A 24,441-nucleotide genomic window follows, 5' to 3' on the forward strand; every position below is an offset into this window, starting at 1 on the left:
GGTGGATCAAAGCAAGTTCAATATAACATGGTTTCACCTATAATGCAGTAAGATTTTTTGGCTCCCAAGGACAGCGTTATATCGAGGTACAGGTGTATTACCTCACCCACCTTGTCTCTCTAATATCCTGGGACCAACACTGCAAATATCTTTAGTAGCTTCTGTTTAACATCCTCCAGAAATACTAATGGAATGGAAAGAGTGTTATCAACGTATGATGAGACTGCATCTTATGTTTTCCCCAAATGCAGAACAAATATTTACTGAACACCTCTGCCTTTTATGCATTATGATTGATAATCCTACACCATTTCCATCTAGTAGTGGACCAATACCCTTGTCAGGATTCGTTTTTTCCTAATATATTTTAAAAACTTTCCTACGATTGTGCTCCGCCCTGCTTGCTCATACACAATCCTTGAACAACCTGCCCTCAATGAATGGTAGGAACATAGCACAGCACAGTCTTTATAAACCCGAGATAAAATATATTTATGTGAAGTCTTCTCTCTTCTCAAGTTCATTGGGCTGTGCTTGGTGATGGTCCAAGTGTGCTCCCCATCCCAGAAGAGAGACATGCCTCACTATGGTCTTGGTTGAGAGAACTGGTGGGAAGAATACACCCGTACAAAATTGTTTGGATCTTTCCACCAATCCAGTGACACCAGGACATCTTGTAGACCTAGAAAAGGCATGTCAAAACAAAGTCTGCTTGGAACATATACTGATCTGAGCCAATCTTGCATGTAACTTAGGTATAATCAGGAATGCTGCATGAGGAACATATAGGAAGCCACATTCTTGACAACAATAGCGTGAGCATTTGATTGTATCTAAGTAATAAGGCTGACCATATAGTGTCAAATCTGTACTGGTACAGATAGTCTCTGGTTGTTGTATAGTCTGTTACTTCCCCTATGGACTCTACTTGCGGTACCAGTATTTGTGAAGGGAATCCCTGGGGTACAACCTGGAACTGTGGGACCGCTGCGTCCCCTTAACTCTCCAGCCTCAGGTGTCTCTCAAAAAGCCATGCAGTGACAGGCAGCAAATCCCTCCAGGTGCTGTGATGACTCAGCCATCAGCATGTGGAGCCCCACACCCAGCTAAATTGCATGAATGCTCCAGAGCCATCCAGCTAGCTATCATACAGAGAGAGGCACCAGCCAATCATCCCAGAAATACACTGGCTTACACTGCTCAAGATTCCCTTGGACAGTGCAAGCTCATTAATTAGTTTGTGACTCTGACAAGGGGGGTAGTGCACGTACAACAGCCCTTGTTAACCTGAGCTGAGATTTTCCCAAGCACTTCAACCAAAAGCACACTGTTTTGGTAAAATATAAAACAGATTTACTAACTACAAAAAATAGATTTTAAGTGATTATAAGTAGCAAGCTTAGAGATCAAAATTGGCTACCTAAGAAATAAATATAGAAAAGCAGTCTAAATTCTAATTGTATCTGTCTCTCACTCTAATAGATGTTACAGGCTGTTATAGTTCTCAATATTCAGACTGAACTCCCTTCCAGCCTGGGACCAATCTCCCTAGTTTCAAGTCTGTCTTCCAGGCGATCTTCCAGGTGTTGAAATGGGGGGGTGGGTAGAGAGGCCAAGGGATGATGCCGCCGTCCCTCTTTTATGCTTCCTTCCAACTGCAGGAAAGATCCTTGCTGTGATGTGGGGATCAGGCTTCCCCACTGCATATGTGCCTTCTCTGAGAAGCCTCTGGGATAGCGGATTCTTCTTGATGGACCATTAACGCCTGTCTGGCCAGTAATAACTGCTCCTTTGTTGCTACTGAAAGGCCAGCTGTGGGCATCTACCACACATAGCAATACCTCATAACTTCACATACAACAATACATCCAATCCAACAGGATATCAAGGGAGATGGAGAACTGGGGAGTACACCAACCTAGTCACCCTTGCAGCTTGCTGAGATGAAGCCTTGCATGCTGAGCCACATAAGTGCATGAGGCCTTATGCCCCAGAAGCCTGAGGCAAGCTCACACTTTCATGGTAGGATAGGCTTTCAGGTCTAAAACAATGGCCAATATTGTCTGGAATCTTGTTTGTAGGTGGAAGGCCCTGACTTCTGAAGAGTCTAAGACCAGCCCCTATAAAATCTATCCTTTGAAGCAGTGACAGGATTGGACTTCTCCCTATGTGACCCAGTGTGCCTAGGGCAGCACTCTCTGGAAATGCAAGCTGCAAAAGGGAGAGCAGGTACTTCCCAGACTGGTGGGTATCACTGAAGTTAAACTCCCCAACCAGTCACAAACTGTGCTTCTGATCCCCCACACTAGTTACAAGAAGCAAAAAAGAAATCACACAGCCCCCTTTATTGCAGGAGTAGATTATTGCCTTGGGAGTGCCTGGGCCTTGGGTGCACTCCATCTTTTTCAGCATGCTTGCTGGACTTACGTGCCTGGGAACTTGATCGCCCAGATACTGAGTCCTTTGAAGCTATGTTCTGGTGTCTCTTCCTCATTCTCAGGGAGGGTGACTTGCATTGGGATTCCACCAAAACAAGAGGAACCTCCCTGCACCTGCTCCAAGCAGAAAAGCTCCAAGGGTGGGAGCAGGGATGACCATCAGAAGAAATTTAAGTCTGGTCTCCTTGTCTTTTTTTATTCTTTGTTTGAAGACCCTGAAGATTTTGAAGCAGCAACTGGACTGAGGTTGCTCACTCATATCAGTTTCTTGCAGAACTCGCAGGTCTTGAACCTGGTGAATGAGGCATGCCGCAGCACCAAAACCAGAGCCAAAGGGAATCGAAGAGCATAGAAAAACCTCATTTTATTAAAGAAAACTTCATACTATTGCTTACTTAACACATACTATGACTAAACTCAAGCACCAACTATATACAGATAGACAGAAGGGAAACTTGCAGTAGTTAGACAACATGCTCCAACAACTGTCACGATCAGTAAGAAGGAGTGGGGTCGGGGTGGCTCTTCCCTTTATACCATATGCAGTGGCATGAGACAGCAGAGGGCACATGTGCCAGCCTGATGGGTACTGCTAAGGAAAAAATTTCCAACAACAGTGCATTGGGTTTGCACACACTGAAATGGAATGGACATGTGCAATCACATGAATAAGAACTAACTATTCCTAAACTAACATTAATATTTACCAAAAAACAGACCAGTTAAAAGAGATGCATCAAGATGCGGACACTGGGCAGCCCTGTCTCACAGTTATAACAGGAAGGCACTGAGCAGCAGTTGGGCTGCTCTGCCCTTTATGCCCTTGGTACCGGAGCACAAGGACATGTGCGGCTGCCAAAAGAGTCTGATCTTAAGGGCATGAGTGCCAAGAGTAGCGTATATTATATAAATATCTAGCTATAGACAAGCACCAGAAGAACTTTTAGTTTACATAGATTGATATCTACTTCCCCTTTTTCAATTTGTTATATATTGCTGTTTTATTTCTAATTGCTGCCTTCACTTTCCCTGCTAATATGATGGGCTCTTAGCTAAAGTTGTCCTTTTTCTTGAACGTGTAATTGTGACTTTTGGGCCATCTAATAAACTTTTCGTTAATTCCTCCCAGTTCTCAATTACATTTTTCTGTTTATGAACAAAATTGATCAGGAGGAGAAAGTTAATTTTCCTCAGCTGTAGGAAACTTGCCGTTTTAAAGCACCAAATATATACATACGTGTGTGTGTGCGCGCGCGCACACACGCGCACACACCTTTAAAATGGCAAGTTTATATATATTATATAATTATATATATATTCCTGGGTGGGCCTCTCCTGTGTTTGCCTATACTGAATGTAAATCAGGTCATGATCACTGGTCCCTAGGCAACGACAAGCTTCCAGTCTAATGATCAGTTCATCTTTACCTACCATAATGATGTCCAAAATAGAGTTACTTCATGTAGGATGCAATATATTCTGTGTTTAGAAAATTATCTGTACTTTTAAAAAACGCTAATGATGATTTACTAATGGATGCATGAGATCTCCAGTATATTTCCCCCAAACTGAAGTCCCCCATAACACCGCAAATTTTCTTTCCGTACATTATACACAGGTGCCATTCTCTGGTTATATATAGGTGATTAAACACAGTGAGTGAGTTTTCACATTTAATCTATGGAAAATCTATAGTGCCAGAAGCTAGTAATTCAGTAGTTTTATTGGAGAATAAGATTTCAAATAAAGATTTTAATAGTTTACAAATAAACTAACTAACTAAATAAAATAAATAATAATAATAATAGGAGATATACCAATCTCCTAGAACTGGAAGGGACCTTAAAAGGTCATTGAGTCCAGCCCCCTGCCTTCACTAGCAGGACCAATTTTTGCCCCAGATTCCTAAGTGGCCTCCTCAAGGATTGAACTCACAACCCTGGGTTTAGCAGGCCAATGCTCAAACCACTGAGCTATCCCGACCACTGGATCCTAGGCTTCCCTTTTTAATAAGTTCCCCAGCTGGGGGACTGGACTGTTTGAGTCAATTGGTAATGGAAGAAGGAATTCTTCAGCTCTAGGTACAAATCCAGATTAATGGTGACAAAGTTACCACTTGATAGCTAATCAACGGGCTACATTCAGTGAATGTGTCAGTCCAGTTCCTAGGGGACAGGCAGGGGCGGCTCCAGGCACCAACACACCAAGCGCATGCCGGGGGCGGCAGTCAGGCTGCCTTCGGTGGCATGCCTGCGGGAGGTCCGCTGGTCCCGCGGCTTCCGTAGCGGGTATGCTGAAGGTGCAGGACCGGCAGACCTCTCGCAGGCAAGCCGCCGAATCCACGTTACCAGCAGACCTCCCGCAGGCATGCCGCCGAATCCACATTACCAGCGGACCTCCCGCAGGCATACCACCAAAAGCCACCTGATTGCCGTGCTTGGGGCGGCAAAATATATAGAGCCGCCCCTGGGGACAGGAATAGATATCAGCAAATTAACATCACCATTAGCAAGAGCTGGCACCCCTTATTTGCAGTCTCAGCAGAGAAGCAAAGAACTGCTGAGGCATGAAGACTAAACATCCTTCTCATTTGGAGATGGTCCCTAAACATCAGGTTTGAGGCACATTGGGGCAGCTTCTATTGCAATTGCTTATGCTGTTAAGGATCATTGGATGAGAAGCATTTCACTCTTCAGGGCTATCAATCCAACACTTATTAAAATGGCTAAAAGTTGACTTAAGTTTTTAAAGAAAGTTCCCCCAGCTGAGACACTTACCTTCAGTGTGTAAACTCCCATTCTCCCTGGGACCTTATAGAAAATGCCCTCTTCCCCTCGGGAGTTTGTATGCAGCATAGCATTCAGACATGCAAGAGGAGAAGTCCCACTGAAAACAAAAGCACAGGATTAGCCCTTAATGTTGAAGGAACACTACTAGAGATGATGTTTACTTGGTCAATATTAGTCATTTGCTGAGAAACAGGCATGAGACACTAATGGCCTCTCATGGCCTTTAATATGTAAAGCATGCAGAGGTGGAGTGAATCCAGCCCCAGAGGGGAGAGGAGCTGAAGTTGCTATATTCAAGCAAGGTTAGGACCGATTCAATATGCACTTGTCACTGTCCAGGAGGGAAAATTCCAGCTAAATTTAATACCTCAGACCCTCTCTTCAAATCCTGAGCTAAAAAAGTAAACATACCCATGGACAGCTTTGCTTTTAAACACCCTAATTTATTAAAATCCTTCATCTTCTAACAGTGAAATTAGAAAATCTGTATGAGAAAGTAGTACAAAGTCTAGTTAGATGCAGAGAGCAAGAGAGAAAGAACTTAATCTGCTCCTGTTCAATTTTCCTTGAGTTGGGCGCAGAGGAGAGACACAGGCTTGCTATATTGTAGTGGAGCCAAAATAAGAGCCAAACAGCTACAATAACCTCAACTGGGGCTTTTTGGGGGGTAACAGGGGAGAGAAGGTTGGCAGAAGGCTGAAACTCGGGGGGGAAGCTAGCTTCAGAGCAGTCAAACTTACTTTCAAAAACAGATAAATATTCAGATCGCTATTAGGAATTTATTCCTGGATTTGCTGTGAGCTGTATGCTATGTGGAAAAATGCCAGGTGGAGAGATACCAAAAGCTGTGTGTGTAATTATGCACTGTAATGAAATAAGAGATGAGGGATAAGGAAAGGAGAGGAACTATGAAATGTTGCCCACTGAGAAAACTAGTATAAAGTGTTTGGATCCTTAATTCTGGGCCACTAGAACTGAAACAGGGAGACCCACCTGAGTGTTTTTCCCCTACGCAATTTACATTTCATACTGCTGAATTTGCAGGCAGAAAAGTTGGGTGGATAGGGCATGAGACAAGGAGTCACGTGGCCTGGCTTCTATTCCCAAAGCTACCACAGATTAGGCCTGTGAGCTCAGGTAGGTCACTTATCTTTTCTGTAAAACAGAGAATGATACTTACCCTTGATGGTAAACAATTTTGAGATCTACATATGAAAAACACTATGCAAGAATTAAGTACTGGTAAGAAGCTTCTATCTTCCAGTCCCTCACCGCTCCTATACTGGAGCTACTTACTACTGAGAAACTGTAAACTGATTCAATATTCCAGATAAGACACATTTTTCATCTTTTAATTTGTAGTGAATAAATTTTACTATACAAGTAACAAAATTAGCCTTGTAGAAGTAAAGTCACCTTGTACCTTCCCCTCCCTCCCCCCGGCCCCATTTGGGATAGGGGTGAGAGGGGAAATCTGGGGCAGAAGACAGTACATCGGTGGTTCTGCCAGCACATATGCACTCCAGAATTATACATAGTTATAGAGATAAGACAGTTTAGTAGTTCATTATCATTGATTTCTATTATAGTAGCATGCAGAGTCCCCAGACAGATCTGGGTTCCATTGTGCTGGGTGTTGTACAAACACACAGGAAGAGACAGACTCCCCAAAAACTTGCAGTATAGGTTAGGAGTAGACAACACACAAATGGTACACAAAATGGAGAGTCAGTGAGGATTTATTATTATTGAACTTTTAAACTGCTGTAGTGCCTACAGGCCCCAATTGAAACGGGGGCCCCATTCTGCTAGGTCCTGTGCTAACAGTGACAGACCGTCCCTGCCCTAGAGAACTTACAGTCTGTATAGATAAGACAATGGCTGGGAGGGGAAACAGATGCACAGATACATGAAGTGACTTGCCCCACTCACATAGCAGGCCAGTAATAGAGCCAGAAATTTAATCCAGGCCTCCTTACTCCAAGTCCAAAACCCTATATTTTAAGGACAGAAAGGACCACTAGATTATCTAGTCTGACTTTCTATATAACACAGGCTATAGAATTTCATCCAGTTACTCCTGCACTGAGCCCAATGATCTGAGTTCTGTCACAAATATAGCCACGGATTCTGCAGTCTGCTAATTCGGCTTATGAAATTGGTTTTCTGGAGAGCTTTTGGAAACAGATGTGTGTAAAATGCCTATCACACCTTACATTTCTAACTACACTTTTGGCTTTACTAATGCTGTGAGAGCATATGCAATAGTTCTCGTAAGTTTCACTTCTCAAAGCTCAAAAGGGATGGTAACTTTGTTACCTGCTAAACTATTAGCCCCAAAGGTCTACTCCAGTCTTTCAATATATAATTCTTTACAGGATTAGTCAGCCTGATCCACATATTCAGTATGCTCAGGCATTGTGTCTAGATCCAGAAAGATCTTCAGTACAGAATAAAAAGCTTCACAACATTTCTGTGTCTGTCATCTTAACTGTCTAAGGAAGTGTTAACCTAGATCAGAGATCGGCAACCTTTCAGAAGTGGTGTGCTGGGTCTTCATTTATTCACTCTAATTTAAGGTTTCGCGTGTCAGTCATACATTTTAACCTTTTTAGAAGGTCTCTTTCTATAAGTCTGTAATATATAACTAAACTATTGTTGTATGTAAAGTAAATAAGGTTTTTTAAATGTTTAAGAAGCTTCCTTTAAAATTAAATTAAAATGCAGAGCCCCCCAGACCAGTGGCCAGGACCCAGGCAGTGTGAGTGCCACTGAAAAATCAGCTTGCGTGCCGCCTTCGGCATGCGTGCCATAGGTTGCCTACCCCTGACCTAGATGAACTTTCCAGCTATCCCATTATTGTCCTTCATTGTAGCACCTGTAGGCTTCCTTGGTGCGACACTGCAGAGTGAGGCAAACACACAGAGCCAATCCTGAACTACCTTTATTAACAAGCAGGAAGAGAAACAGTATCCAAGTACATCTGATTACTTGTCCAAAGTTTATAGGACACAATAACAATTGAAGCGCCTAAGCAGCATCTATAAAGTATCATAACATCCTGAGGAAATTGAGACCAACACAGCACATCAACCCTTATCTAGCAACTGTACCAAGTGCAATGCCCAGCAGTCAGTAACAGAAATAAGAAAAAAGAGAACTCAGGAGTTCTGGGCTCTCAGCCCTCTGCTCATTCCTCTACATAACTTGACTGTTCAGGTGAGTTATGGACATCCTGATATTTTGTGAGAGTGGCCAAATTTAAATCTTGTTAGTTTAGATTAAGGTATACTAAACATTCTAAAAAATTTAAATCAAACAGAGAGACCTAACAAATTCCTGTTGTGCACACATGCCTCAATGATCTCAATGAGATTAAAGAAAACCAAGTTTCAACAAAAGTGGTTCATCAGAGTTATATGTGAACACGGTTTCTGGTTGAAACATGCCCAAAAATGGATTTTGTTTCTAAATGTGTATATGTTTGCAACGCTAACATAGCTCCATGGAAAATTTCAATCCAGGGGGGATTTGTTTATTGGAGTAATAGTCCACACTTTATATTTAGAAATGGTTTATAACAGAATAGATGTTATAAACATCTTACAGACATGAGAAGTATATATTACAGATTGGCAGAAAGTGTTGTAGATGGCTGTAAGCAATCTGTTCACCTGTTGAACTAAATTAACTATGACATCTATTAAACATTAACTCTAGTTATAAATGGAAACTTAATATGAAATGTCGGAGTAATGAATATGTATACATTCATTACACGTAATCACTGCAAATTGGGATTTTTTTTTCAGTTTATGCTTTTGAATACTGCTAGCTTTGTTTATGTTTTTAATTAATTTCCCCTCCTTTACTCTGTGTTTTTGCATCTGAGTTACGTAGATATGAAGAGTGTTTTCAGTTTCCCTCCAAACAATTTTTTGCATTCACAACTGGAGCACACAGAAAACTTTAGTTTAAATGCAGTTTAATTTGTCTATTTACTGGAATATCTAAGCATGGCGGCATCTTAAGAATTGATACTGTTTGTACTAACTTCCAAACTCTAGAATGTACAGTTACAATTCAGAAAAAGCTGTGAATGTTAAAAAAATCAAAGTTATAAAGCATGCGTTAAACTTATTTCACTCAGAACAAGACAACCCTCCTTCAAAATCACCAAAACAAAGTGCACATAAATACACTATCATGCAAATCAAGCTTTTGCTCACACATTTCAAGTTCACAAACAGTTCTAATGTTAATTTGTAAGACACTAAGCATTCCCATGCTGTTAACTTAATTGACATCCTCCACGAACTTCACAAGCAGATTACATTTCAAATTTGCATTGCACTCTACTGCTAATGCAAACAGCATGCACAAAAAGGAAGATTCAACTAGTGAAAGCTTTAATGCTAATTATACAGCTACTACTCTGCTTATAGACCTGTGCAAGAAGCAAGCAGGTTGGTTTCTTAATTAAGGCTTAATTATGCAGCTGTGAATTAAGTTCAATTAAGCTTACATATAATAGTAGCTTTAGAACATTAGCAGTGAGTCTTACCTTCTGGAGTTGGATTGCAACCCAAAAAAAGGAGAGAGAGACCCCTTTAAAAACGTAAGCAAAGCAATGATCTAATAATTAATATAAACCCTCATCCCCATCCATAAAAGACCTTCAGAGGAAGTTCATCACTGCACCAATACACATTTTTGGAACAGACTTCAGTAGTACCCAAGCTTGTGGAGACTGAATGTATAAAAGGAGCAGGTGTGGGGAGAGGGTGCACCTGTCCTCATATTATTTTCAGCTCATTTTCAGAGAAGCTCTGACACCGCTGTCAACTCTGGACATAGCTACCTGGCTGCTCTTTGATCTAGAAGCTAAGTGAAACCATGCAGACTGCTAACAGACTAATGGGGCCAATGGCACTTTCCCTCGGTCCCTGCTTATTTCTATGCAGGTGGTGTACTACCAGCTGAGTAACTCATATGGGAACATACTGGCATAGCACAGAGTTCAACCATGGCTGAAGGTGAAAGTGTAGTAACGAAGGAACTATGGGAGTTTTTCCATAGAGTTGCCTCAAGGTAGCAATTTGTGTTCTAGTAAGCCTCCTGTTGCATTGGCTGGACAGACAAACCACATCTTAAGTTCAGGAGAAATGGGTGAAAGTAAATATACGTTTCTTAAATAGAAGATGTGGGTCAGTCAACCTTGATAGTGTCTCCAGTAATGAGTTGCCATTTACATTTGGTAGCACCTTTCATCTAAATGTATCCCAGAACACTTCACTGAATGTTCATTGACTCCTCTCTCAGCCCAGAACCCTGCAAGAGAGGCACCATGCAAGAAGATGGCAAGCCTAGGGTACAGTATATCTAGCAAGGAGACCTAAGAAGCTCACTAATCAAAGGACGGCTAACTAAGAGGAGGGAGGCATGGCGAGCAAGTCTCCTCCACTTGCAAGGAAAGGAAGATCTTCAAAGAAATGGATCAGAGGGGACTCATTTTGGCCTAGGAGGGAAGGAAGTATAGCTTCTGTTAGGGTGAAGTCTAGTTTATTTGGTTTCCATTTCATGGGAAACCAAAGACGACTACATTTCTCGTTAGGGACACACATAAGGTTCAAAAAGAACATTCCACAGGTGTCCTTTTGCCTTTCTGCCCCAGACAACTTGCTAGCTCAAAATTAGACACCAAGTTCTACAGAAAAGAGAATGATTGAGGAGTCATCTGATAATTTCCTATAGTGCTTATCATGACAGGATCTCTAAACGCTATTTGTAATGATGAACTATCCCATCTGCCTAAAGAAAACCTCAATACAATAGGTATAAAAGGAGCGGGTGTGGGGAGAGGGTGCACCTAGCCTCAGATATTATTTTCAGCTCATTTTCAGAGAACCTCTGACACCACTTATTGGCGACAACCCCTCAGTTGCCAGCAAAAAGTTGTCATTATCCAGCAGTTGCTAATAAGCAGAAGGCAGGTTTGCATCCTGCAACCAGGGAAGGAAGTGCTGTGACATGCCTTCCCTGGGTGCAGCCCTGCAAATCTGCCTACAGGCCAGGCAGTACAGAAGCAGGGAGTGAGGGAGTGGTAAGTGGGAGAATAGGGGCTTGTGGAGTTGTGTCATACCTCACTTGCCCTGTGCTCTCTGGGGGTCAGGGCTCAGATTGTCCCAGCACTTCCGTCCCTAGGTGCAGCCTTCTGGCATGGCACAGCCTGGAGAGCACAAGGAAATGTACCATGTCCCTGTGCGCAGGCAGGTTTGCAACCAGGGAAGGCACATCCTGACACATCATTCCCTGCCTCCAGCTGGGACGTTTCTTCCAAAACATGTTAATAAGCAGCACGCCATTGCCAATATCCAAATCCTATTAATGTTAAAGTCAGTGGGGCAGGATTGGTTCCTGACAAAATGCTGCTACTGACCAGAAATTGCCTATATCTGAATTGCTATTAAGCAGAATCTATTGTATCTAGGATTTCTCTTCCTACCAAGGAGACAGCATACTCTGTTTTGTACAATAAATGACGACTCTACATGAGCGGATAGCAAAAACTTATTACAGAGTTGGATGCAGTGTTGTAGCCGTGCTGGTCCCAGGATATTAGAGACACAAGGTGGATGAGGTAATGTCTTCTACTGGACCAACTTCTGTTTGGTGAGCAAGATAAGTTTCCAAATTTACACAGAGCTCTTCTTCAGGTCTGCTTGAACCTTAGAGTTCTCAACTAAGACAACAGTGCTGGGAAAAGTTTCACAAATTACTGTGCCAAATACTTCTATGTATTTAACAGCAAAGAGTCCTGTGGCACCTTATGGACTAACAGACGTATTGGAGCATGAGCTTTCGTGGGTGAATACCCACTTCGTCGGATGCATGACATGCATCCGACGAAGTGGGTATTCACCCACGAAAGCTCATGCTCCAATACGTCTGTTAGTCCATATTCACCCACAAAAGCTCATGCTCCAGTACGTCTGTTAGTCCATAAGGTGCCACAGGACTCTTAGCTGCTTTTACAGATCCAGACTAACACGGCTACCCCTCTGATATTTGACTCTATGTATTTAGTTCACGCTGCACTGATTCCAAGTCCCTCTGAATAGGGAAGTCTTCTCTGACCCAAGAAAGAATTTTGATATGGAAACGACCCAGTCACCTGGCCTACATACTTTGTGGGTAACAGTAAATGTCCATTACATAAGAACAGCCATACTGGGTCAGACCAAAGGTCCATCTAGCCCAGTATCTATCTACTGACAGTGGCCAATGCCAGGTGCCCCAGAGGGAGTGAACCTAACAGGTAATGATCAAGTACATTAGGTACACCACCACAATCTTTATGATTCTATGAGAAGGACAAGTATATAGAAGATTAGGGTTGGAAGGGACCTCAGGTGGTCATCTAGTCCAACCCCCTGCTCAAAGCAGGACCAACCCCAACTAAATTATCCCAGCCAGGGCTTTGTCAAGCCGGTCCTTAAAAACCTCTAAGGATGGATATTTCATCACCTCCCTAGGTAGCCCATTCCAGTGCTGCACCACCCTCCTAGTGAAATAGTGTTTCCTAATATCTAACCTAGACCTCCCCCACTGCAACTTGAGATCATTGCTTCTTGTTCTGTCATCTGCTACCACTGAGAACAGCTGAGCTCCATCCTCTTTGGAACCTCCCTTCAGGTAGTTGAAGGCTACTGTCAAATCCCTCCTCACTCTTCTTCTGCAGACTGAATAAGCCTGGTTCCCTCAGCCTCTCATAAGTCTTGTGCTCCAGCCCCCTAATCATTTTCGCTGCCCTCCTCTGGACTCTTTAATTTGTCCACATCCTTCTTGTAGTGTGGGGCTCAAACTGGGCGCAGCACTCCAGATGAGGCCTCACCAGTGCTGAATCGAGGGGAATAAGCACTTCCCTCAATCTGCTGGCAATGTTTCTACTAATGCAGCCAATATGCCGTTAGCCTTCTTGGCAATAAGGGCACACTGTTGGCTCATATCCAGCTTCTCATCCACTGTAATCATTCAGCAAGCATTCATTTTTCACTCCTCTGTACTTATGTGGCGCTGATATAAATATTTTAAAGTTTTAGATCTACATACACATATACACTCACCCCCCAAATACTTTAGCAGCTTTTACTATGAATTTACCAAAAAGTCAAAATAAAACCAGCAGCTAACCCACAAGCCGCACCCAACTACAGTTTTCTCCCCATAAACATAAGCCCTCGTGAAGCTTCTTCTTAGCCAACAGCTTAGGTGAATAAATAGGCTTAGTGATTTGCCCTGAAGATCAACAAGCCTGAGCTATTGCAGACCAACTGAGGGAGTGGAAGGAAGAGCAGCTTTCAAAGCCAAGTACCACTGCATCTTAAATTGCTGGACCCATCTTTCAAAGAAAGGGAATTTAATACTGTTTGCTTATTGAGGATCACCACAAAATAAAAACTGCATGTGGTAATTAAAGCCCTGCTGAGCCCAGACTTTGGAATTTCCACTGAATAAAGGGGGTGAAATGCCAGGCAGAGCTGCCAAGGGGTATAGTGAGAATCTGGTGATGTGTCTCCCTTGTTCAGTTAAGTTTTCACCTTATTATATGAGCCAGACTATTTTTATCCTGATTGGTATAAGTACTAAAAATGCTTAAGGAACAGAAGATAATAGCAGCAAAGAGTCCTGTAGCACCTTATAGACTAACAGACGTTTTGGAGCATGCATCCGACGAAGTGGGTATTCACCCACGAAAGCTCATGCTCCAATATGTCTGTTAGTCTATAAGGTGCCACAGGACTCTTTGCTGCTTTTACAGATCCAGACTAACACGGCTACCCCTCTGATACAGAACATAATAGATGATACAAGATCATACTTTGCTAGCACTGTTATGATGTGTTTGCCTTTTTACTAACAAAAAGGTACAAAAAATTCCAGTTTATGGAATAGCTGTGAACAGCCCAAATAAAATTGAAGTGCCGTCCAAAAACCTAAGGTATGCCAGAGCTTTTCACTCTGTGATCTAGGAGATAAACAAAGCATAGAAATGGATCTCCTGCAGCAAGTAAAACTTGGATCCTATTTCCAATTAAAAACAAATCTCTTAAAAGAGCCAAGGAAAACTTTTGTCCTTGTGAAAAAGCAGCAATAGGGAGCAAGAAAGAACAACTCCCACACTGCTATTGGTGCCAATTTTCACTAGAAAGATAATCTTAAAGGCAGGTAACAGACAGAGCAGTGGATCAATCAATAGGACACATGCTCATTAGAAGATTCAAACTCCACAAAGAAGCTAACCTAAATTTAATGTTAGAGTGGCTGCCCAAAGGAAAGATTACAGGGAGGGGATAGGAACCCACCAGACATGCTTCTATAACACCGACTCCTCTATAAGCAGATGAATGCACTTAGTGTACAAATAAGTCACATTTGAGGCCACTTCAAGTTGCAGGCATTAGTGCTAGGAAGAGAATGCCTCGTTCTGATGTACGTAAAAGCTGATACAAATCACTGTTCTATACCACTAGTGGGGCTAGAGTGACCAGTTTCTTCAATTTTCATAAACATTAGATAGCAGCAAGCATAGAAGGCAAAATTTAAAAAAGCATGCGCTAGTGCGCAACAGACAAAACCAAATATTTTAATAATCATATTGCTCCAAGAGTGTGCAGATAATCTTCAAACACAGAGAATGTATTTTCTATCCTTATTTCCAGCAATCAGGCTCAATAAGGAAAACTCAACTAACATGAATGAACTGGACAACAAATAGTTAAAAAAAGAACTGGACTCAGATGAGTGACAAGAGAAAAAATGTCATGGAAGCACATAAAGGAAGCATATGCTTCAGCTGAGGAACAGAAAAAAATTCACCTTGTCATATACTATTGGTCAGACAAAGAAAGAATCTTCAATTAGGCAGAATATGGCTTTGATCTGAAAGACTCAGGTTCAAAACTAGAGTCTGAATCCCAAAGCCCTGGGGTGGTGCAAAAAAATTCTGAAACATCAAATAAGGAGTAGGGATAGTGGCTACATTTCTTTTGGACAACTAAACCCTACATCCCCATGCGCTTAACCACGAGGCAACTTTGTAAATGCAGCCAAAAGTCTCAACTCCATATACATGAGCATTTACCTTTTGGATGGCATCTGTATAGTTAGAATATGCTACAAGCTATCTGTCTTCAAGAGATTCCAGTTTTAATAATGGATATTTTATACCAAAAGTCACAAGAGTTAGACATGCCTACATGTAAAGAAGTCAAAATGAACGTCTTTCACTGAGCTGAATAGGAACATATTACAACTCTTAGTTACAATGTACATTGGGAAGTGATTCCAATTTCAACAGGAGCTGTTTAAGATTTATCCACCTCAGAGATCATCTATCACGAAGACCAAAAGTCTACTGACTGTGATTAAGGGCTTGTCTACATTCCACTTTTAGCACTGAAACTTTCCTCACTCAGGGGGTGTGAAAAAACACACCCCTGAGCAATGCAAGTTTCAGCGCTGTAAAGTGGCAGTGTAGCTAGCGCTGGAAGCTATTCCCCTTGCGGAGGTGGTTTTTCACAGCACTGGGAGAGCTCTCTCCCAGCCCTGGAGCCACGACTACACAGCTACATTAAAGTGCTGCCATCGGCTGAGTAGACATTCTACGAAAGCAAGTGGGATTACACTTGCATTTATTTAATTAGCCTCTACTTTTTCCAGTTTCTTCTCTCTGAATACCTACAAAAAATTACAGGTGATGGGAGATGCTCTAGATCCAGGTTTCTTCCTTCATCTTGGATGATGCATCCATGAAAGTTTGTCTTTACACTGCTTCCATCCTTCCTTTTCCCTGAAGGCATTACTGGCACTGATGGTGACGGTTCTGTTGCAGCCACAGACTAGTGAAACATCTGCACAGGATCTCAGTACTGCATCTATGATTTGAAAATGCTTGTCCCTAAGAGCTATTAGAGGTGAACAGCAAATTGCCCTACGTTGTTGCAATAGTTTGTGGCCAGGTATTTTATACTTTTGCACTCCTAGCAGTCTCTGCCAGAGGATGTACATAGCCTGAAAAGGCAGAGAATGAGAAGTAAACTCAGCATGGCTTGTCTTGCTTATGGAAGAGGTAGCACTGGAAAGCCTCACCGTTGTCTGTATTACCAGACTGGTGTAAAATGAAACCCCATTTCCTGTTTTGTTGCTAACAAACACGCACATTTCAATTTTAGAACTAACAAACATTTATCAGAGGACTGGAATATAGGGCCTCTCGTTATTCTCAGTCTAGGGATGAATAAGCATGAAAACTACCAAAATACTATCTCACACCTAACTTTGGCCTGCCAGCTTACAATGAGGCACCAGTGGGAAAAACATTATACCGATGCCCATGCTGTGATGTGGTTAAGTACCAGGCGTCAGTCACCACTGCTGTCAATTAAGCACCAAACTCAGTTTTGATACTCTGTGGGTAAAAAGTGTCAATTAAACATTTCTTTAATATTCCATTTTGTGTTTGCCTTGCAGCACTAATCATCCAACACTAACTCCACAATTCTGCCAATATCCTCACTACCACAAATAAATATATGCAGGCTTTTTATGTGACCTCTATTACAACAGTAACCAAGTACTTCGCAAACATTAATTTATCTTCCTCAGGGTGTGGTGAAGAATCATTCCATTTTATAAATGGATACCAAGCAGAGAGACCAAGCCCTTGACCAAGGCCATTCAGGAAGTTTCTGTCAATGCTGGGAACTGAACTGAGTTCTTCTGAATCACAAATCCAGTGCTTGAACCAGAAGATTAATGTATAAATTATTTTCTTAAACAATATGATTCTTTAGCTATTGGTTGCCTGCCCTCCTCTGGATGGGCAGGCAACCAATGTTTAAGAGGATGTTGGCAATTCATGTCTTCATCCAACTTTGATTCCTTCCAAGCCTGTACATTTAATTCGCAGAATTGCAAATTAAAAGGTAAAAAAGTCATACTGATTTTCTGGTAATATAAACAAAGGAGTATGAGCATTCCAGGATCATCTGCTTTATCTCCTTGAGCACGTAAAATATTTGATATTTCAAAACAGCCAAATTTCTTCACTTACACACAATATTCCCTTTTCTTCTGTTTTGCTTTCAGAAAAACCAAGAGCAAGAGCTATGTTACATCAACTACTGGATGTTTAATATATTATGTCAGACACTGAAGCAAGACTGAAGCCAATAGAATTAATGGTTTTAACACAGGTCTTGGTGCAGTTGGATGACTCAGGGTCTAAAAAAAGGAGGGGCTCCTGCACACTCCAAGCTATTTTCGCAGAAAACCACCACACACACACAGAAAATTCATTGTGTGTCTTATGATCTAGAAAAGCAAAATACATGCTTTCAAAACTGAGCAGCATTTTTTAAATGTAGTAGCGTTTTGGGTGGTGTGTCAATCCATAATCCCAACTAGGGCTGTCAATTAATCGCAGTTAAATCACAATTAACTCAAAAAAATTAATCATGATTAAAAAATTAATTGCGATTAATCACAGTTTTAATTGCACTGTTAAACAATAGAATATCAATTGAAATTTATAAAATATTTTAGATTTTTTTTCTACATTTTCATATAGTATTCTGTGTTGTAATTGAAATCAAAGTGTATATTTTTATTACAAATATTTGCACTGTAAAAATGATAAACAAAAGAAATAGTATTTTTCAATTCACTTCACACAAGTACTGCAGTGCAATCTTTGTTGTGACAGTGCAACTTACAAATGTATATTTTTGTTACATAACTGCACTCAAAAAACAAAACGTAAAACTTTAGAGCCTACAAGTCCACTCAGTCCTATTTCTTGTTCAGCCAATCGCTCGGACAAATAAGTTTGTTTACATTTATGGGAGATAATGCTGCCCACTTCTCAGTTACAATTCACCAGAAAGTGAGAACAGGCATTTGCATGGCACTTTTGTAGCCGGCATTACAAGGCATTTGTGTGCCGGATACGCTAAACATTCATGTGCCCCTTCGTGCTTCGGCCACCGTTCTAGAGAATATGCTTCCATGCTGATGACTCTCATTAAAAAATTAATGTGTTATTTAAATTTGTGACTGAACTCTTTGAGGGAGAATTGTATGTCCCCTGTTCTGTTTTACCTGCATTCTGCCATATATTTCATGTTATAGCAGTCGCGGATGATGACTCAGCACATTAGTTTTAAGAACACTTTCACTGCAGATTTGACAAAGCGCAAAGAAGGTACCAATGGGGGATTTCTAAAAATAGCTACAGCACTTGACCCAAGGTTTAAGGAGCTGAAGTGCCTTCCAAAATCTGAGAGGGAGGAGGTGTGGCGCATGCTTTCAGAAGTCTTAAAAGAGCAACACTCTGACGTGGAAACTACAAAACCCAAACCACCAAAAAAGAAAATAAACCTTCTGCTGGTGGCATCTGACTCAGATAATGAAAATGAACATGCGTAACGGGATTGCACTATAGTACTTGTATTAGGTGAATTGAATTGAAAAATATTATTTATTTTGTTTTTATACAGTGCAAGTACTTATAATCAAAAATAAATATCAAGTGAGCATGGTACACTTTATATTCTGTGTTATAATAGAAATCAATATATTTGAAAATGTAGAAAACATGCTAAAATATTTAAATAAATGGTATTCTATTATTGTTCAACACTGAATAATCGCACTTAATTTTTTTCCATCGCTTGACAGCCCTAATCCCAACTATACATATAAAATGATGGGGTCTAAATTAACTGTTTCCACTCAAGAAAGATCTTGGAGTCATTGTGGACAGTTCTCTGAAAACATCCACTCAATGTGCAGCCGCAGTCAAAAAAGCAAACAGAACATTTAGAATCATTAAGGGATAAATAAAGACAGAAAATATATTGCCTCTATATAAATCCATGGTACGGCCACATCTTGAATACTGCGTGCAGATGTGATCACCCCATCTCAAAAAAGATATGATGGAATTCGAAAAGGTTCAATTTTTTTGCCTTTTTCTGATTAGGGGTATGGAATAGCTGCCATATGAGGCCAAATTAATAAGACTGGGACTTTTCAGCTTGGAAAAGAGATGACTAACGGGAGCTATGATAGAGGTTTATACAATCATGACTGGTGTGGAGAAAGTAAATAAGGAAGTGTTATTTACTCCCTCTCATAACACAAGAACTAGGGGTCACCAAATGAAATTAATAGGCAACAGATTGAAAAGAAACAAAAAGGAAGTGTTTTTTTCCACACACACACACAGTCAATCTGTGGAACTCCTTGCCAGAGGATGTTGTGAAGGCCAAGACTAGAATAGGGTTAAAAAAAAGAACTAGATAAATTCATGGAGGGTAGGTCCATCAATGGCTATTAGCCAGGATTGACAGAGATGGTGTCCCTAGCCTCTGTTTGCGAGACACTGAGAATGGGTGACAGGGGATGGATCACTTGATTCATTCCCTCTGGGCACCTGGCATTGGCCACTGTCAGAAGACAGGATATTGGGTTAGTACCTTTGGTCTGACCCAGTATGGCCATTCTTATGTTCATTCCAAGGTGAAATTAGCTAGTTTCTAAAAAATCTTTAGCTGTTTGCTATATTTATCAAGGTAAATCAAGTCCTAGAATAAGGACTTCTCATGACAATTCTGTTTCCTAATGCACAGAATGAAATCCATGCTCTGTACTCCCCTTCCATCAGCCAGGGTCTTGAATGCCAGTCCTTCTCCCCAAATGTGCGCCTTGCAAATTAGTATGCTACCGTGTCATCAGATGTATTTCTACTGGGGGAGGGAGAGAATGAAAGCTGTATTAAGACCAATGTTCCCTCTAATTTTTTCCATCCATGTGCAGAATAAATTTTGTTATGTGCACTGAGATAATGTGCAGATGTGCGCCACCAGTAGAAACAAAAAAACCTAGATATAATATACATTTTAAAAGGTATCAGCCAGGACAGGTTAGGCATTAACTCACTACTCAAAGATTTAAATTTAAATGTAAGAGAAAAAAAATATGAAATGCACAGACCAGTCAAAACACTAAAACAACACTTTGAAAGAATAAAATTACAGAGAATATATGGGCTTTGCAGGAAGCACCAAGTAGTAAGAACAAAGAACAGTAACACAGTGTGTTCCTGAGCAAGGCTGTTCCATCTCCCTGGTGGAGTACAAGGGCGGGGGGAGGGGGACACCCTGACATCAGCACCCCCCTCCCGCCCTCGCTCTGCACAGCCAGCAGAAGGGTCCCAGCAGCAGCAGGGGCTCCAAGGCAGAGGCACCTGCCGGCTGGATGTGTGAGCCGCTCTGCTAATCAACTGTGCGGCACTTCAGTCATTCCTGGATGGCCGCCCCAGCACGCAGTTTACAGGGAACACAGATTAAGACCCCAAAACTCAGAACTTTACTACTTCAGCTTGCTATTTAAAGAATATATTAAGTCCAGTTAGCTGCGTCATGTTGCTAAGCAGGATCAGCAATTTTCTTGGAGTGAAGGATCTCATTAAGAGAAGACTAACCACCCACCCACAGAGACTATAGCAGGGTCACAAATTTAAATTCAACAGATTAAGCAAAACTGAAAGAATTCTCAAGCCAGGAGCCCTGGCACTACTAAATGGCCCTAATGCAGGGAATGAAAATCTGATAGGTATTCACAGGCGAGGCTAAAAATGCAGATTCACTTTAAAAAAAAAAAGGGGGGGGGAAGCAATCACAGCAGGTTGCAGGTAGTAAGTAGAAAAACAGCCCTGTCCATTGCTGCTCTGCCCTGGGTTTTGATATTTTTCATTATAAAAATTAGCTCTCTACATTTTTCCCCATCTGTTGGTTCCCTGTGTTGCAAGTATTGCCCATTAACTAAAATAGTCTGCCATGCGATGAGACAGCACACACAGCTCAAGGAACAGGGAAGAAGCAACAGTTATGGCCTCTTACGGAGCAGAAAACTAAACTGCCAGAGATGCAGTGTGCCCCATTTCAAGAGGGAACCCACTGTGTCCACCCCATGAACGAATCCATGTTGCCAGCTGTTCCACAATACTGTAGTCACTAGCTCCCTTTCTTCCTCTGCAGGATGGAAGCGATAATGGTGCTGGCAACGCACAGTGTGGGCAGAAAGGAAGCAAGTAGGAGTAATTCTTGTCTATGGCAGTAATCAACCCCAGGACTACCAAGGTCTACAGTTCAAACTTATTCAGAACCATCATTATAGATACCCCTTAGGAGTAGAAAGTTTGGTCAGCAGAACCATATTTCACTCGAGCTACCCTGCTTTCCTCACTGTTTTTGTCCATGATGCAGAATTCTAACTTTATCTTCCAGAGTTGAAGACATTAATTTTGTATAATTTGCAATGCAAAAAATAAAAACTAATTAAAAATCAGAACCATTTTATGGTGTTTTTAAAGGCAGGAAAAAGCCTCTTAAAAACTCAATTCATACAAATTAGAGATGGAAAATATCTAGTCCATCACCCTGGCCAACACACAGTCCCACATACATTCCAAAGCGCTCTGTCCAATCATTAAGTAACTGGGTTCTCATTTCCCTCTCAAGACTATTCTAAAAATCTACATTTAAGCAGCAGTCAGTGGGAAGCATGCTCTTGCAACTCAAGCATTCTTCAAAGCACAGTATGTTCAGTAGCACTCATAACCAGTGTTTTGCTTAAAGTGGAAAAGACATTCAGTTTAGATGAGCATATCAGGGCTGGTCTACACTAAGGGGAAAAATCGATATAAGATACGCAACTTCAGCTACGTGAATAACGTAGCTGAAGTCGAAGTATCTTATATTGATAACTTACCCGTCCTCACGGCGCGGGATCGATCTCCGGGGCTCTCCATATCGACACCGCCACCGCCGTTCGCGGTGGTGGAGTTCCAGAATCGATATAAGCGCGTTCGGGGATCGATATATCGCGTCTAGATGAGACGCGATATATCGATCCCTGAAAAATCGATCGCTACCCGCCGATACGGCGGGTAGTGTAGACGTAGCCTCACAAACCCCTTTTATTGAATGGGAAGGGCAGAAGCTCATTGCTATCAATGGCTGAAAGCTAAAGCAATCAGGTGGCTGACTATGTTGAAAGGCAAAAAACCTTCCCCTTTGACTACAAATCAAATAAAAAGGTGAAAGCTTAGTATAGGACTTCTTGAGGTCCCTTCCAGTCCCTATGATTCTATGACTCTATAACAGGGGTGGGCAAACTACGGCCCACGGGCCAGAACTGGCCCATCAGGACTTTGGATCTGGCCCGTGGGATTGCCACCCCTGTGGCACCGCAGGTCCCATGCCGCTCCTGGAAGTGGGCGGCACCATGTCCCTGCGGCTGCTGGGGGGGAGGGGGAGGGGAGAGAGAGAGGGCTCTGCGCGCTGCCCTTGCCTACAGGCACCGCCCCCCACAGCTCCCATTGGCTGGGAACAGGGAACCACGGCCAATGGGAGCTTCGGGGTAGGTACCTACAACAGGCAAGGGCAGCACATGGAGCCCTCTGCTCCCCCTCCCCCAGGGGTCGCATGGACATGGTGCCGGCCGCTTCTGGGACAGGGACCCTGCCCCGGTCCCAGTGCACGCCGCTGCCACCTTGGAGCTGCTCCAGGTAAGCAATGCCAGGCCGGAGCCCGCACCCTGAACTCTTCCTGCACCCTGCACCCCAACTCCCTGCCCTGAGCCCCCTGCCACACCTCACACCCGTCCTGCACCTTAACCCCCTTCCCTGGGCTCCCTCGTACACCCTGCACCCCTCCTCTGCCCCAACCCCTTGCCCTGAGCCCCTTCCTGCACACTGCACCCTCTCCCACATCCCACACTCCCTCCTGCACCCCAACCCCCTGCCCCAGCCCTACATTCATGGCCCTGCACACAATTTCCTCACCCAGATGTGGCCCTCGGGCCAAAAAGTTTGCACACCCTTGCTCTGTAAGCATGAAAGGCCTTCCAAAGCCCTGCAAATCTCAAGCTGAGGCAGCTTCTATCTTAGCTCAAGAATTGGAGATATTTTTTGGTAGAGAGCCCTAACAGAGATGGAGAGCACACACCACTTTACAGGAGTCTATAATTCCAGAATTTGTAGTGACTCCTCTGGCTCTCAAACATATTGAAGAAACACTAGGAGACTCTTGAAAGAACATCTTGACAGAAGGGTTATGGGACACACAACTGGGGCCCAGAGGAAAAGAAAAGGATAGGGCTTGTCAACACAAGATCAGCTAGCCAGAGTCTGAATCTGCTGTTGGCACTTACGGCAATTCACAGAGTCATAGATCCCAGACATGCTGCTACCATATGTCACAGTTTCAAGACAACTGGACCTGTATTTCCCCTTCTGGTCCCTCTAGAAGACTGGGTCCCAGCCATAACCTCTCTTGGGTGCACAGTGCCCTGCCTACACCGTAATATTCCAAGCAAGCTTAAACAAGCCTTGCTTTCTCTTCAAAGGTTATGAACAGAGAAAGTGCTATCAGGTCCAAGTTATCACACAGATCTTTCTAAGCAAGCACATTGATCTTTATAGGTGAACATGACTTGTTGGGGAAGAGTCAACGGGGCTTTTGTAAAGGGAAATCCTGCCTCACCAATCTATTAGAACTCTTTGAGAGAGTCAACAAGCATGTGGACAAGAGTGATCCAGTGGACACAATGTACTTAGGTTTTCAGAAAGCCTTTGATAAGGTCCCTCACCAAAGGCTCTTAAGCAAAGTAAGCTGTCATGGGATAAGAGAGAAGGTTCTCTCATGGATTAGTAACTGGTTAAAAAAAAGATAGGAAACAAAGGGTAAATAAATGTTCAGTTTTCAGAATGGAGAGAGACAAATAGTGATGCCCCCTAGGGGTCTGTACTGGGACCAGTCCTATTCAACATATTCATAAATGATCTGGAAAAAGGGATGAACAGTGAAGTGACAAAATTTGCAGATGAACCAACATTATTCAAAACAGTTAAGTCCAAAGCAGACTGTGAAGAGCTACAAAAGTATCTCACAAAACTAGGTGACTGGGCAAGAAAATGGCAGATGAAATTCAATGTTGATAAATTAAAAGTAATGCACATTGGAAAACATAATCCCAACTAGACATATAAAATGATGGGGTCTAAATTAGCTGTTACAACTCAAGAAAGATCTTGGAATCACTGTGGATAGTTCTCTCAAAACATCCACTCAATGTGCAGCGGCAGT

The 24,441-nt window shown here is 42.3% G+C and overlaps 1 protein-coding gene across 2 annotated transcripts in view; it reads right to left on the reverse strand.

The window, feature by feature from the left end:
• Window positions 1–24,441, reverse strand: part of ASXL2 (ASXL transcriptional regulator 2) — a 218,981-nt gene that overhangs the window by 133,525 nt on the left and 61,015 nt on the right. For both annotated transcript variants that reach the window (XM_045010059.1, XM_045010057.1), the window contains exon 3: window positions 5,216–5,324. In XM_045010059.1, the coding sequence (XP_044865994.1) occupies window positions 5,216–5,324 (109 nt within the window). The remainder of the gene's footprint in view (window positions 1–5,215; window positions 5,325–24,441) is intronic.

The sequence above is a fragment of the Mauremys mutica genome, chromosome 3 (assembly GCF_020497125.1).
Source record: "Mauremys mutica isolate MM-2020 ecotype Southern chromosome 3, ASM2049712v1, whole genome shotgun sequence".
In the NCBI taxonomy this organism is placed as follows: Eukaryota; Metazoa; Chordata; order Testudines; family Geoemydidae; genus Mauremys; species Mauremys mutica.